The sequence below is a fragment of the Electrona antarctica genome, assembly GCF_951216825.1.
Source record: "Electrona antarctica genome assembly, chromosome: 7".
NCBI lineage: Eukaryota > Metazoa > Chordata > Actinopteri > Myctophiformes > Myctophidae > Electrona > Electrona antarctica.
This window is the reverse complement of record NC_136812.1, coordinates 22,622,801-22,638,539: the sequence shown is the minus strand read 5'-3', so window position 1 is coordinate 22,638,539 and position 15,739 is coordinate 22,622,801. Positions and strand designations below refer to the sequence as shown.

The window sequence follows — 15,739 nt, the reverse complement described above, 5'->3', positions numbered from 1 at the left end:
AGAGAGAGAGAGAGAGAGAGAGAGAGAGAGAGAAATAAAAACAGACCAGTTTTGTTGTGGAGTTGCTTCTCTTTCCTCCTGTCGCTCTCAGGTTGCCACGAGAAGAACAAGCTAAGAGCAATCTTTTTCCAAAGGTGCTAGAACAACCCCCCTCTTTCTCCCTCTGTCACTCCAGCCCTTGTTTCTCTCTCTCTCTTTCTCTCTCCCCCCTCTCTCTTTCTCACTGTCCCTGTGCTGCAAATCCCGCCTTCAGTTTTTTCTCTTCGAAATGTTTCTGTTTTTGCTGCCATGTCCCCTCCCCTCTCCTTCCTCTCTCTCTCTCTCTCTCTCTCTCTCTCTCTCTCTCTCTCTCTCTCTCTCTCTCTCTCTCTCTCTCTCTCTCTCTCTCTCTCCCCCATCCTGTCCACAGGTAATACTACCGTGATGTAGATTTGTTTTTCCTGCACGAGCAGCAGAAAGAGACTGAGAGGTGGATCACTCGACAACCAGCATCCACACGCACACACAGACCCATGCACAAACATACACAGGGGAGAAACACACATGCAGGTGAAGGAGTTTTAGTGACACATGATGGACACACACACACACACACACACACACACACACACACACACACACACACACACACACACACACACACACACACACACACACACACACACACACACACAGTAAAGGACCTTGAGTTGGCCAAATATGGAGAGGGGAATGTAAACATGTGGGCGGGCTCCCAGGAGAGAGCTGTGTGTACGAGCGCATGTGTGTGAGTTGTGTGTATGAGTGCGTGTGTGTGTGTGTGTGCTGTGTGTGTGTGTGTGTGTGCGTGCGTGCGTGCGTGCGTGCGTGTGTAGTTGGGGGATGGGGGCTCATGTAAGTGACGGAGGGGAAGTAGACGGACAAATAGCAACCTGCAACCTGAACCTGAAAGCCACCCACCAGTGAGGAGCACAGGGGGAGAGGGGGAGAGAGAGAGAGAGAGAGAGAGAGAGAGAGATAGAGAGAGAGAGAGAGAGAGAGAGAGAGAGAGAGAGATAGAGAGAGAGAGAGATAGAGAGAGAGCGAGAGCTACAGAGATAGAGCGAGAGAGAGAGAGAGAGAGTAAGAGTGTGTCCTACCAAGAGGAGGTAGAAGAGAGGAGGATAGTGGATGAAGAGGGAGGGGGTTTAAAACAGAACCACCTGGGGTGGAAAACAACATTCCTCTGACTTGTTGTGTTACTTGCTATAGCACGGACCCTCATTATCACCGTGTGCAGACTGCACACATGTGCATGCATGCGCTTGTGCCCTTACAGGCCAAACGTAACGGCTGCCCCCGTGTGCTTGTACATTGGTGTGCACACACGGCCACACTTGTGTTGCATGCATACACTGCTTTCCCGCTTTGCGTTACAGCCCCAAAATACTCGGTCTGCCTAAATTACATGACTGCCTGGGGCAGATTTAGCAGTGGTATAAAACAGCTGGAACTGTAACCTCAATCGGCAGTTCTACTGATTGTTTCAGCTGTCTGCAAGTGTATGTGCTTTTCGTGGTTGTGTACGTGTGTGTGTGTGTGCGTGCGTGCGTGCGTGCGTGCGTGCGTGCGTGCGTGCGTGCGTGCGTGCGTGCGTGCATGTGTGCGTGCGTGCGTGCGTGCGTGCGTGCGTGCGTGCGTGCGTGCGTATGTGTGTGGTTGTGGTTGCTCTAACTAAACAAAAACACCAAAAGCGTAGGTCTGGCCGGCCCGCTGCTGGTTGGCTGATGGCTCTGGGAATGTCACTACACCCATTCCCAGGCAGGTCTAAGAACACTCTCTAGGATCACGGAACAGTTGTAAGCTGACCGCACACACAGCAGCGGCCACACGGCCCAGCCAGACATCTAGAGAGACGCTGTCAGTAAAAAACTTAGAATTATGTTTGTATCCAGAACGACTTGCATCGAGGTATATCAGAGCATCATTATTAGAGCCTGACTTTTTTGACTACATTATTATCGACAATTACGATATTAGCCACTTATCCCAATTTTGGGCCATGTCATTATGTGTGAAAGTGTGAAGATAAATCTAAGATTTTGTAATTGATTAGAATACCGTGCACTTTCCGACAAAATGTCACCCAAAATATCAGTAATCTGTGGTATGGGACTCCCCAAAACCGGTATCATCATTGCACTGAAAAAATCTGGCATCGGTCCGGTCTGGCTCTATAACAGAGGTTTAGTAGCTGGCTCAGAGGCACATCCATGTTGGGCAGTGGGCACGCACTAGTTCGCAGTGTGGATTTAACAGCGAGCGAACCTTTCCATTTCAGGTCCTCTAACCACAAGGCCTCTTATTTTATCATCCTACTGTAACCTAGTGTAAGAACTCTAATCTGTGTAGAGCAGGATTGGCACTATAGATCCATGTGCAAAACTGAAGCTGCAGGTCAGCATCAAGCTTGAGCAGTGCTCTATTTATCCGCCAGAACTTCCCACTTATGCAAATATATCGCTTACCTGCGAAATCCTGTCCAATAATGGAGCCGGCATGAACACACAAACACAGAAGCAGAGAGAAGTAGCGAGAACGAGAGAAAGAGAGAGAGAGAGAGAGAGAGAGAGAGAGAGAGAGAGAGAGAGAGAGAGAGAGAGAGAGAGAGAGGGGGGGGGGGGGGGGGGGATGTAAAGGCCAATGGAGGGCGAAACCAGTGGTTCTCAAACATTTTCGTGTCAAGGATCCCCAAAATGAAACATATTATGCTGTGGGTGGATTAGATGTTTGTTGTTAGATTAGATTTAGAAAAGATTTCTACAACTACAGGACAAATATGCATTCTCTTATTGTGTTAACTGCTAGCCGATGAAGTAAAACTGTCCCCTGATGGTCCACGGACCCTAACAACGGTAGTAAAGCACCAAACCTGCATGCATGCACAATGCACATGCATGCATGTCACTACACACTACACAGATATCACACCAGAGAGAGTGAGAGGGTGGGAGATGGAATGAGAGAGGTAATTGAAGAGAGAGGTAATTGAAGAGAAAGTGAGACAGACAGACAGACAGACAGACAGAGAATGGGAGAGATTTCCTTCAAATGTCTGTGACGTGTCTCTCACCCATTCCAAGAGGGTCTGTCGTGTCCTGATATGAATCGCGTCTCACCAGAGGATCTAAGGTGTCATAGTCCACTGTGATACTGGCTCCATTGTGCCACAGCTCTCTGCCTGCACACGAAAACAATAAGAGACAGCCTTGGTCATGAGCCAGTTAACCACTTAAGCCCTATATACTTTGTCGTACAACAAATAGTGAAAATAGATGATCTAAAAGCTTACAATGTGTCGTGACTCGTGACACGACATGTTAGCTTATAGCCTACATACTGTAGATTTGGTATTTTTGAGCATTTTTTAAATGCTTTGATAATTGTATAAATTCTTTGAGATTTGTATGTACAGTATATAGTATATATATCTGTAATGGCTGCAATTTTTCTCTTGAACCCCCCCCCCCCACACACACACACACACACACACACACACATACATACACCCACAAACACGCACACCTCTACACTACATTAGCTGATGCCTTTGGTGGAAAATGTATGTTGGATGAACTGAAATATATGGTGAATAATTTCGTAGCCTAAGTTAGACAAGTTATACAACAGAGATTCTAAGTCAGGCAAATGTATTTATCTATCAACATCTGTGTGTGTGCGCGCGTGTGCGTGTGCGTGTGCGTGTGTGCGTGTGTTTAGTTTTTCCCTGGACTGTTTTCCTTTCTGTACTGTATCTGCCATCTGAATTCCTGTGAGATGCATGCGTGTGATAAACTCTTATTGCTTCCTGTTGAGAGCAGCAGTGTGTGTGTGTGTGTGTGTGTGTGTGTGTGTGTGTGTGTGTGTGTGTGTGTGTGTGTGGCCGTGCGTGCGTGCGTGTGCGGGGGTGTGTGTGTCTGTGTGTGTGTGTGTAAGAGTGCATGTTGCTGTTCATGTTAAGAGTGCATGTTTGTTATGCTCAGATAGCCTATGGTAAGCCTATACTGCTGTTCTGCAATACTGCCCCCTATTGGTGACTGTGAGTTCCTATCTGACAGATAGGGGATGGATAGATTTGATGGATAGATCTACAGTATGACTGAGTGTGTACATATACCATTCCCACACACCTCCTACATATTTCATCACTGATGCTACGTGATGACTTTGTTTGCACAAGAGACTGAGCTACTCTGAATGTACCCTAAATGTTTATATTCGTATTTTGCAACTGCAATTTGTGGGTAGTTTGTACAGAACATTGTCGTTTCCTGGTCGGAGCAGTGCTGGTAACACTGACCGTGAACAGAGAAGCCTTTCAGGCGTCATGAGGCAGTATGTGTCCTCTGTTTAAGGCCCAGTCATATGTACCGTATGTGTCTGATCTGCTTAAGTGGAGAGAGACAGACAATGCAACATGTTGCAGGATGTGCTCATCAACCACAACACCAAGGAAAAGGTGCGTGTGTGTGTGTGTGTGTGTGTGTGTGTGTGTGTGTGTGTGTGTGTGTGTGTGTGTGTGTGTGTGTGTGTGTGTGTGTGCGTGCGTGCGTGCGTGCGTGCGTGCGTGCGTGCGTGCGTGCGTGCGTGTGTGCTGTGCTGTTGTTGTATTTCTAATCTTGAGTCATAGAAGTATTTTGCTGTTAGTATTGGTATTAGGTTAGGATTATGGTAAAGCCATGCACTGGTTACGGTTAAGGTTAGAGTGAGGGGTGAATGTAAAGTAAATCAACCACAGATAAATGAATACAGACCTCTGTTAGTCTATACATACAGTAATTGAGCCATTTAATGGCTATACATATAGACCTATGTGTGCATGTTTGTGTCTGTTAGAGAAGGACATTCTATTGGGGATTGGAAATGGCACAGTACCTGCAATCTTCTCAGGGCTGTCTGAGAACACCAGTTCCACTCTCCCATTCTCAGGAAACCTGGGGTCTGGAGAGAGATGTAAATATTACAGTGGGACAAAATAGTGTGGACTAACTTACTAAGTACATACTTCCTTGTGTACTTCACACCTGCAGTCCATGAAGTGACAAGGTTATTCTAAGGTAATATTTACATGGGGGTGGGGGCATGCAAGAGAGAGTGGGTGAGAGACAAAGACAGAGAGCCAAGAGATTGAAAGGCAAATTGGTTACAGATTAAAGATAGATACTACCATGATAATACCATCAAAAAAAGAATGGGCGTGAAAGAAGAGATGGCAGTTAGCCGGGTATGGTAACAAAATACAAATGCCATTACCTCCACAAGCGCAGTCAAGTTCTGCCTTGGAGAATGTGAGGGTGTGCCCATGAATAATGCCCATGTGAAACTGGAGGCGAAAGATGACCTGGCGGCTGGTCGACTGGCTGTTTTTATCATAACAAACCACCTGTCCTCAGGAAAGAAAAAAAAACAGACATTCACACGCACTTCATTTGGTCACCTCAAAAGTATAGACCAATCGCAGATCATGCCACTACAATTCAATTTACTATTGTATTAAGCATTTAGGAGACATTTTTATCCAGAGTTACTTACATATTGCAAGGTACAGTGGCATATCCATAGTCAACAAATGACTAAAAAAGGATTGGTGGTCAAGTATAGAGTGCAAAGAAAAACAATTAAGTGCTACCTGGATACTACCTGGTAAACACAAACATCAAGCCAAGAATCAGTCTAAACAACATGCCATCTAACAACAATACATTTTTGCATATTTGTCTATGCTGCTGTCTATGCATGTTAGTCACGAGACAGAAGCACCTCCGACCAGGAATGCCACCATGCATTGCTGGATCTTGCTCAAGTGAAAGTGAAAGTGAAACTCATGACAGGCAACAGTGAGCGTGGCAAAGAGTGGCAAAGTGATATGAGTGCCTGAGTGGCAAAGTGAGTTTAACGTTGTTTACATGGTCTAATAATGAAATCAGATGGACATTTATGTTTGGATATATGGGCTAATATTAAATAAAACAGTATAGTTTTGGTGATGCTCTATTGTCTGAAGCAACTTTGTTTGTGTTTGTTTACTACTAAAAGAGTGACTTTGAGAGCTGTTTCAGTGTACAATGTAAGTCAATGAGGACCATATTTTGAAATTTCAATTTCTAATCACTGGAGCAATTATTTTTGATTCCTTGTCCATATTTGGACTTACATCATGGCAAGGTATAACTACACAACCCAAACCTCTACAAAAGTGGCCTTACCCTTTGGCTTTTACATCTCGTTTTACATGTTCTTAGTTCTTCTGTGCCTCAGAGGTTGGCCGTGGACAGTTCAGAATGAACAATGACATCATAGGCAATTTTGGTAATTTCAAGAAACACAAGATTTAAAACTTTTCTTTAGCATGCTAACTTTCCTGGAAGAAAACATCTGTATTCTTTTATTTTTTTTGACAATCTTAATACAAATAATTATTCAGGTAATCTATTAACTTGGAATACCCATCAAGGATGTCATTGGTAGGTTTCACAACTGTTCACAGTCCACTGCTGAGATACAGATCTTCTATCTATAAATGCACCATGTCTCTGTCTGTCTGTCTGTCTGTCTGTGTGTACGGCTGTAACTCGAGAACCGTTCGCCCACCGACTTCAAATTCAACACATGCGTTCCACACCCCCACAGGGAGTGCAGTGCCCGAGTTGGTCGAACCCACAGTTGTCCAGAACCGCCACAAAATGCCTCTGCCTGGTCTCTGGACAGAGATCCATATGTTCTGATGAACACTCCATATTTGGGCATGCCTGCAGCCTGACACAGATATCCATAGACTCCATATATAGGAATAAAGGACACAGAGAGACAGATACAGAAATTTCCATATGGGCATAAAAGGGACACAGACAGATGGGTGGAACGGGTACTCTGACACGGGTACAACGGGTATTGCATAGCCGGGTGAGGCATGGATCTCCAACTTCCATTGTTACTGACGGTAACGGTGCACTACAGCCGGGCCTATTACTGAGGACCATTTATATGAAGATAACGGTTGAAAATGGGAGAAGTGCTCCTTTAAAACCCATTTATGGACGGTCGGGAACCCCTTTTTGTAACTATACTTTCAAGACGGGAACCCATTTTGGTACAGTATGTACACAGTATATAGCAACATACGTTTTTGTAATGTTTGAATGAAGGTTTTCAGACAACTTAGATCAGGGTTTAGAAGGTGATTTTATAATCGGCCATAGTCCTAAACAGATGAAGGTAAAGGTCTTACCATTATGTCTCCTTTGAGTAGCTGGGCTGGCTGGAGCACAAAGTAAATCCTGTCTGTCTGGCCAGCTTGCACATGGCTGTGATTATGAACATAAACATAACATGTGTTAAGTCCTGCCCAGCAGTGTTGTATGTATTCTTTGTAACTTTGTAAAAATTTATTGTGTGAGTGATGAAGCCTATCGTACTAGACAGCTGAGGTGTAGACAGCTTGTAGACTCTGGTACACCCTAAGGAACAGGCTGCATCCTGGAGAGAAGAGATTCATTCCAAAAATAGATCATTTGTTATTTGAAACAAAACAAATGCTGACATCAAACAATAACACTATGGGCACTGTTAGTGAGGAGTTTGTCGCAAAAACAGTATACATATGTGGACTAGATGTTTTTAACTATAGTCACATTTCTAAGTCTCACTATTTACCTACAAACCTAGATAACAGAATGGCTTCTGTTGCATAGTTGCTCCATTGCCAAGAGGAATTTCTTGGAAAAAAGTGCATTGAGAAACAATGGTATGGTTTAGGTAAACACTACAGATTAACACAGCTCAGTTGAAATGATGATCAGACGTGTGGACTCCTCACCTCCCTCAGGTCTAATCGTGGGTACACTGTGTAGAACGACGCAGAGAAGGAAGGACGGAGCAGATCTCATTTTCAGACCTCCCTTCAACAAACCACCCAGCATCCACGCATACCTGGAGTAGAGAAGAACAACACTGATGTATATACCAGAACATGGGTCATCAATAATTTGGTTCTACCTGTTATGGTCATTCAGGGGTAACGTTTTATGTGTTACTGGTAATATTATTGTCTGCTCATTTTGTATGTCCGTGGCGTGGCAAAAGCCGGACTTTTGACAGAAATGTCCACCACAAACATGACCCCTGCACGAGAATGACACTGCCTGTTTGTGGAACTACCTCCAAATTGTAGTAATTATATAGTACCACTGGAGGATAAACTGGGCGATTAGTTTGAAGTGTGACCTTGTTATCTGAGGTCAAAAACGGGCCCACAGTGGAGATCAGAGGCTCATAGCTGATCCGTGGCTGACCGTTGACCTACAACACTGCGCTGAACTATTGTACCTCTCCAGAACACTTACCGTTTTTGAGAGGGGGTCATCAGTGCAGAGAGCTTATCATTGTAGAACCTCCTCATGGCAAAGTGGTCCAGGGAATTTTCTGCACTGAGAGAGACGCACATATTCACACATTCACACATTTTCATACAGTTATGTACGACGTCTCAGTGACTGAAAACGGTCATGCTCACTCAAAACGCACGCAAGCACGCACGCACGCACGCACGCACGCACGCACGCACGCACGCACGCACGCACGCACGCACACACACACACACACACACACACACACACACACACACACACACACACACACACACACACACACACACACACACACACACACCACAAACAACATTTGTAGGATTGTACAGTACAGGACATTTGGGCTTCTCAAGAATAGCTGTACAAGATCGCACACACACACACACACACACACACACACACACACACATACACACACACACACACACACACACACACACACACACACACACACACACACACACACACTGTAAGATACGCTGGGACAGAGTTATGGGACAGGAACAATGTTATCAACACGCGACAATCAGGAGTTGCACAACTGTGAGTCAGCTGACAATCAGGCGCGGACAGAGTGGGAGAAAAAAGCTTGTGCATGCACAAGAAAGTAGAAAGTAACCAAGTTCTTCATTGATTGTCTTGTATTTTCTGGTGGACAGTGACTTGTGACCTTTCCTGTGTCCTCTCCATTATGACTTTAACAATTTTTAGCCTGGCGTTCCTATTTTGGGCAGGTCATTACAAGTGAAACTTTTCAAGAATGTCAACATTCTCAAACATTTTGAAAATAGCTGATCTACTACAAGCTTCAGTTTGTAGATGTTCTATTTTCGCTATTCGTTGTACAACGAAAGCCTTGAGTAATTAAACTCACAGAATTCAAACATGACTCCATTCATTCAAAGAGTCTGTCTTCTACAGCTGTGAACATAACTTTGGTACTGCAGAGTAAACAGATTCTCTGGTATGCAACAGTGATAGGATCTCTGCCCCAAAATTCTAATATCAGTCTGGGTTCAAAGTTCTCTGCATTTGATCTGATCAATTCATTGTGGTCAACAGTAGGGTGTAAAATGCTGAGTTTTACGGTTACAGTACACTTATTATCATCAAAGGGTTGCATACCAATCCTCCTGAGTTAGAATCCCCATTCAGTTCAACTGGGTTTTTAGTGCAATCTTTCAGTAGAATCCATAGATAGAAGAAACTATCAAGAGAAAACTCTTGGTTTGAAACTGGTGAGGCCTGAGGAAGGAGATGGGGTGATTTCAATGTCCAAATATAGGAGCATTTCCTTATGATAGCACAATACATGTTCAGCAGATAGGTTAACATTATGTCCTTTGCTAAATGGAAACAGAAAGGGGAAATGAAAGAGTTGACACATGTCTTGTTAGTGTAAATTATGGCACTTATCCCCCATATTTTAGAAAGGTTCAAGGCCTTCACTCCCATTCCAAAGTTGGCCACTTAAGTGGTTTTTGTGCCCAAAGCACACCAATGGGCAAGTCAAAATCTCAAAGCACTTCTGCACACACGCACGCACGCACGCACGCACACACGCACGCACGCACGCACGCACGCACGCACGCACACGCACACGCACATATATAAATACCTTGTAATATTAATGTGTGGTTGTCACAAAATTCCATGGCACACATGTTATGGTGGCACACCATTTGGGAACCACTAACTTCTGGTATCACTGTTACCTGGCTGATAGGCTGCTGAAGTGGATGTAAGAAGCCATTAGTACACCAATCCTGCCGATGCATCCCTGTCGGACACGCACGCACGCACGCACGCACGCACGCACGCACGCACGCACACACACACACACACACACACACACACACACACACACACACACACACACACACACACACACACACACACACACACACACACACACACACACACACACACACACACACACACACACACACACACAATATGTGCATATGAGAGTAGGACACATTTGCTGAAAATAGCCAACGTGTGCAGGAGTGACTTGTTCTGAGCTTATAGATCTACTATATCAGTCACAGAATAAATCAGGCATTACCCTGCAGTGTAGGACCAGCATGTGTTTGGGGTGCGCCTGGAGCCAGTTCTCCATTGTTGTACAGACACTGCAGACCTGGTCCAGGTAGGGGGCCAGGAGATCCATCCAACCCGTGTCCAGAACCTGGGGCAGAATTTACACACTCACACACTGCAATGCCTCCCGAATAAGTGTATTGTATTGTACTGTATTGACATTACCTTATGGTTCATTTGAGTGAGACTGTTATTCTTCTCTGACAAGTTGATGAGCTGGAAAATAAATAAATAGTTCATATCTTGTTATGAGCAAAGAGAGTTAGGAAATGGAAAATGTCCCATATTTTTACAGAGAGAGAGAGAGAGAGAGAGAGAGAGAGAGAGAGAGAGAGAGAGAGAGAGAGAGAGAGAGAGATACATGATTGATTATGATTTATCACTTTCATTCATGTGTTTGCTTGTTTAGACAATCTTTGGCATCTTTAAAACACCAATGTTTCTTTGAGTTTAACTGAACTGAAGACACTGAGGCTAACAAGACACATTACATGTACAGACGCACAGAGGCATGCGTGCACACACAGACAGGGCTACTCTGCTGGGTCTGGGCTACAGGTGGGTCTACTCGGCTTGGTTCTGGGCTACAGGAGGGTCTACTCGGCTGGGTCTGGGCTACAGGTGGGTCTACTCGGCTTGGTTCTGGGCTACAGGAGGGTTTACTCTATGATGTTCCTGTGTGTATGTGCCTATGGTGTTCCTGAGAAGATGGCTGCACAGATGATACTGGAGGACACAAGCCAAGCTTCTGGCCCACGATGGTGTACCCGTGTAACTAAAGAGTCAGCGAGTAAATCCCATCAGGATCACCGATCTTGACTACGTAGATGACATTGACACAGCAGAGAAAGGAAGTGAACTACCGGTACTACTGGTAGTAGCAATGAAGTGCACGAAGATTGGCCTCAAGCACGTAATGCCAAGAAAGTAATGTCATTAAACACGGAGGACAGAACCATTGCTATAGAGAGTATGCACATGCATGATTTTCCCATCAGGACACGCCCCCCTCATCTAGACTGAGTGGCAAAACATTGAGCACTGCAGCATGTAGTTGGAGTTTGGAAGCGCTCGTTGGAAATCACTCAACTGTCCTGCGTACCACCTGTTTCTAAATGTCACATAATGCAGGAGGCAGCAAAATGTTGTGTTATTGAAAACAAGCACTTCCAAACTCTGACACTTAGAAAAATAATCAAATGCAGGGCATTTCTTGACAGAAAGTAGTATTTTGCCACTCAGTGGGCGTTCCTGCATAACTTCCAGGTACGATGATGTCACGCGCATACCCTCTATACTGGCAGGGGGATGTTGATCTGTGGCATGGGGGGTCAGATGTTGATCTAACCCCCCATGCCAAAGCGCCAGCACTCGCCCAGCAGTCTGCCGTCAACGAGGCGGATGCGTGGTCTTACTGGTACTTTACTTGAGTATTTCCAATTTACTATACTTTTACTTCTACTGCACTACCTCAGAGGCAAATATTGTTCTTTTACTCCACTACATTTATTTGAAAACTTTAGTTACTAGTTACTTTGATTATTATTACAAACAATACACTATACAGCCCTGAAAATAGCCGCTCTACAAGCTCACAATGCGTCGCGATGTGGCCTATTGTGCGCTTGTAGATCTGCTATTTTCAAAATATTTTAATACATTTGAAAACTTGAAATGGGACATTCTGTATAGTACAGTACTTTTGATACTTTAAGTACATTTTTATGCCAATACCTTTTACTCAGGTACATTTTGAATTCCGGACTTTTACTTGTAACAAAGTATTTCTACATTGCAGTATTGATACTTTTACTTAAGTAAAACAATTTTTTTAAACTTTTTCCACCACTGCCCATGCATCTCATGCATACCAGCCCATGCATACCATCTCACCAGGTAGTTGTGTCCATGCTTGGACTGGATCATCAGTGTGATGTCACGTAGACTCTGGCGGTAGGTCTCTTCTGACCACACTCCCGCAAAGGACATGGTGATGATGCGCTCGGTGACATAAGTCAGGTCAAATCGGTTGGTCAAACGTTCCTCCATGACTCCGTCAGTCAGTCAAACATTCATACGAAGTGTCTGGGGGAGAGAAAGGAGGGGGAGAGAAAGGAGGGAGGGAGAAAGTAGTCATGGAAAATGTAATGTCGTATGCCTACTATATGAGGAACTGAGTATTTTTACAAGGCTATAAATCAAAAGATTTTACTAAGCAAATCTTACTGTGTGGCCTATCCACGGTTAGTCATCGGCGAGGCACATCATTTTGGTCGACATTGGCAAATTTGAATTCAGTCTGCCTCATTAGATTAATCCGAAAACACTTATGCTAAATCAAGGGTTTTAAATAAATATGTTGAAAGCTTAGTCATCACAGCCCCACATCATGTTGTGTCTCCTAGAAGAAGGATGCTGCCCACGCAGCAGATTAGCTGCATGGGTGAGGAGATTATTACTCCTCGATGCAATTTCCACAAACGAAGTCACAAAATCCTTGTAAATGTCTTCAATTAGCCTTGTACCTCAAGGCCTTGTTTACATTGCAACTTGGAATGCGAGCCACACCATTTATCTCATTTTACCTCTAACTTGATCTAATAACTTGAACGTTATGTCCTCTCTGTGTTGCCCACGCAGCGGATCCAATTGTCTCCTAGAACTCATGGACCCAAGACAATTACATGCATGTTAGTGCACATGAATGATGGAAACATAGCCAGGGACAGGGAGACTATAGAAAGCCAGGTGGACAACCTCACCTTCACCACAACCATGTGACCACGTCAGATACACCAGGTTTGGGTCTGTGGACACTTATCCTGTGTCCTGACTCTTGGTATAATTAATATTGTAAGAGAGGTAATTTGGGGGTAAACTTGTTGTTTGTCTAGACTGTCACACTGTAGCATGAGGAAGACACAAGTAATAGTTATTCTTTGTTATCACTCAAAAAATGAATAAGTTACACTTACACTTCTAAAACAGCAAAATCAAGCAGTGACCTATTTTGATCAGCTTGTGTTTGGACCCTGCCACATGACAGCAGGAGTACACATGTAGTGCAGCATATGTTTTTAGGAGAGTGATTCTCAGAGGGTTTTACACTGTCTGCAACCTGAATCTTGTGTTGATCATCACACTAGTATAGTAAGTATACCAACTGTATTCATGAAAGCAGATGTTCTTCATTAACAGGGTCTTTCTCTCAGAGCCTGTAAAAACATCTCACCAAGGGTATTATAAACTCATACTAAACTAAAACTAAAACAATAAATGTTGAAATAACTGAAACTACAGTATATTGTGTAAAAATAACACATATACAAAACATGTCTTTAGTTTTACTTTTTGTTCAAATGTGTCAACGCCTGAGTTGTTGAGTTATTGGAATTGGTCTAGTGTTCTTTTCTATTCTTTGTTCTATTTGTTGAAACCATTCACAGGATATGGCAGAAGAATATGGTAACTCAATCTCAATGAACGGCATGGTCTCAAATTATGTATTTTTAGACTGTTTATTCAACATTTTTGGAACACTCCTGTCTAAATTTGTCAGTGCTCTGCTTGAAGAACCAAAACAAACGGAAATGTGCAACTTAACCACACACACACACACACACACACACACACACACACACACACACACACACACACACACACACACACACAAGGGACATGGGGCGTGCTGCTCAGTGTACAGAGAAGCCCTTGAACCAAACTAGCCACGTCTAATTATGGTCACTACCTCACATTTGGAAGGAATGCATTCCGAAATGGATTAGCCTCCCTTGTCCATCCTCTCCTTCCTTTACACTGGTTCGCCATAAGCAAAAGTTGACAGTGAGAGGTGTCCACAGTCAGGCATCTTGAGTGCAGTGGGACTAGAGCCAACTATCAGCGGTTAATTCTACTCACAGTTAGCCTCGATCCACTTGCAAGCACATGTCCTATGGCAGAAGAATGCCAGAGAATTTCTAAGCCTGAATGCAACAGGTCACTGTGACCACCTCCCACCCCTCTTGTCCAAACCACAGCTTCTCTTGCCCATCTGCTGCATTTGAGTGCCATTCTGTTCCTTTCACTGTTCTTCCTTCTCACAGATCTCAGTGTCAGTAGGCTAAGCCCCGTTGACTGCATCTGGAACACCAGTGGGAGAGCTGTCCCACTGTTAATCCTTGTAAATGTACCATCATCCATCACATGGACATCTTGGCTTATCCTATACATACATTGGACTACTACAACTTTGCAAGGAAGAGAAGTTTTATCACCACGTTTGCATCATGCAAGAAATTGAATCGGCTGTTATTGAAAAACCATGAGCTGCTGTAGTGCGTCTGCTGAAGACAGATTAGCATTACTTCCACATTGCTAGATACAGTATAAGCATAACACGTGTTAATGAACAAAAGAAGAGGCTCACCTACTCTGGTGCTGACCAGAGGAGAAATCTTCTGTGCGATTTGAAGCCTATTGAGTAAGTGTCTGTCTCTTACTGAGTGCTATAGCATATGAGGTGGAGACTTCAGACGTGGGAGAAAGGGAGGGAGGGAGAGACAGAGCGAGGGAAAGAGAGTAATAAGGGAGAATGATGAACTGTGCTGTTTCCAGTGTTACAGTGTGGCGTGCACTTTGCCCTTGGTTAGACTATAAGCTGCCAGATATCCGCCCTAGAGTGTGTGTGTGCGTGCGCATATGCATGTGTCATACTTGGGTGGGAAACAAAAAAGATACAAACTCAATCTTCTAGCAACAACATGTGAAACCACTCATAACATTTATTTTATTTAGCTAATGTTAAAATTAAAAAAGTATATATATAAATTAAATATATAAATAATGATTTACATTATAAAACAATGAAAATATGGACAGTACAAATGTCACAAATTCAAAGCAATAAACAAGAAATAATCACACAAGTAAGTGGTGCAATTCTTTGTGGGGGTCCCCGGGGGGTCCCCAGGACCTTCCAGACCCGCAAGAACGCGGCCAGGGTGCCGGCCCGATTCCGGCGAGCTGCCCCGCGTCCGAAACGGTCGAGAAATGACAGTTACCGTGTGGGGGTCCCTGTACTGTACTGTACTGTACTGTACTGTACTGTACTGTAACACCTGAAATCGTATACAGTTAATATGTATGTGTCAGGCTGCACAACAGTGACACTTGGTTTTGAAAACCAACCAAATGCAATTTCCGTGCTCAGACACAGGTAGCCAGCCAGGCAGGCAGGCACACACAAAGCTACT

The 15,739-nt window shown here is 44.1% G+C and overlaps 1 protein-coding gene across 1 annotated transcript in view; it reads right to left on the bottom strand.

The window, feature by feature from the left end:
* LOC306927259 (tensin-3-like) overlaps positions 1-15,739 on the bottom strand; it is a gene marked incomplete at its 3' end in the record, with an annotated part of 28,507 nt that overhangs the window by 11,679 nt on the left and 1,089 nt on the right. The window contains exons 2-12 of the mRNA XM_079506968.1: positions 12,381-12,572; positions 10,653-10,703; positions 10,453-10,575; positions 10,100-10,164; positions 8,361-8,444; positions 7,835-7,947; positions 7,434-7,494; positions 7,247-7,322; positions 5,272-5,401; positions 4,894-4,959; positions 3,092-3,199 (exon numbers count right to left, since the gene is read on the bottom strand). Of these exons, the coding sequence (XP_079363094.1) occupies positions 3,092-3,199; positions 4,894-4,959; positions 5,272-5,401; positions 7,247-7,322; positions 7,434-7,494; positions 7,835-7,947; positions 8,361-8,444; positions 10,100-10,164; positions 10,453-10,575; positions 10,653-10,703; positions 12,381-12,536 (1,033 nt within the window). The 5' untranslated portion in view covers positions 12,537-12,572. The remainder of the gene's footprint in view (positions 1-3,091; positions 3,200-4,893; positions 4,960-5,271; positions 5,402-7,246; positions 7,323-7,433; positions 7,495-7,834; positions 7,948-8,360; positions 8,445-10,099; positions 10,165-10,452; positions 10,576-10,652; positions 10,704-12,380; positions 12,573-15,739) is intronic.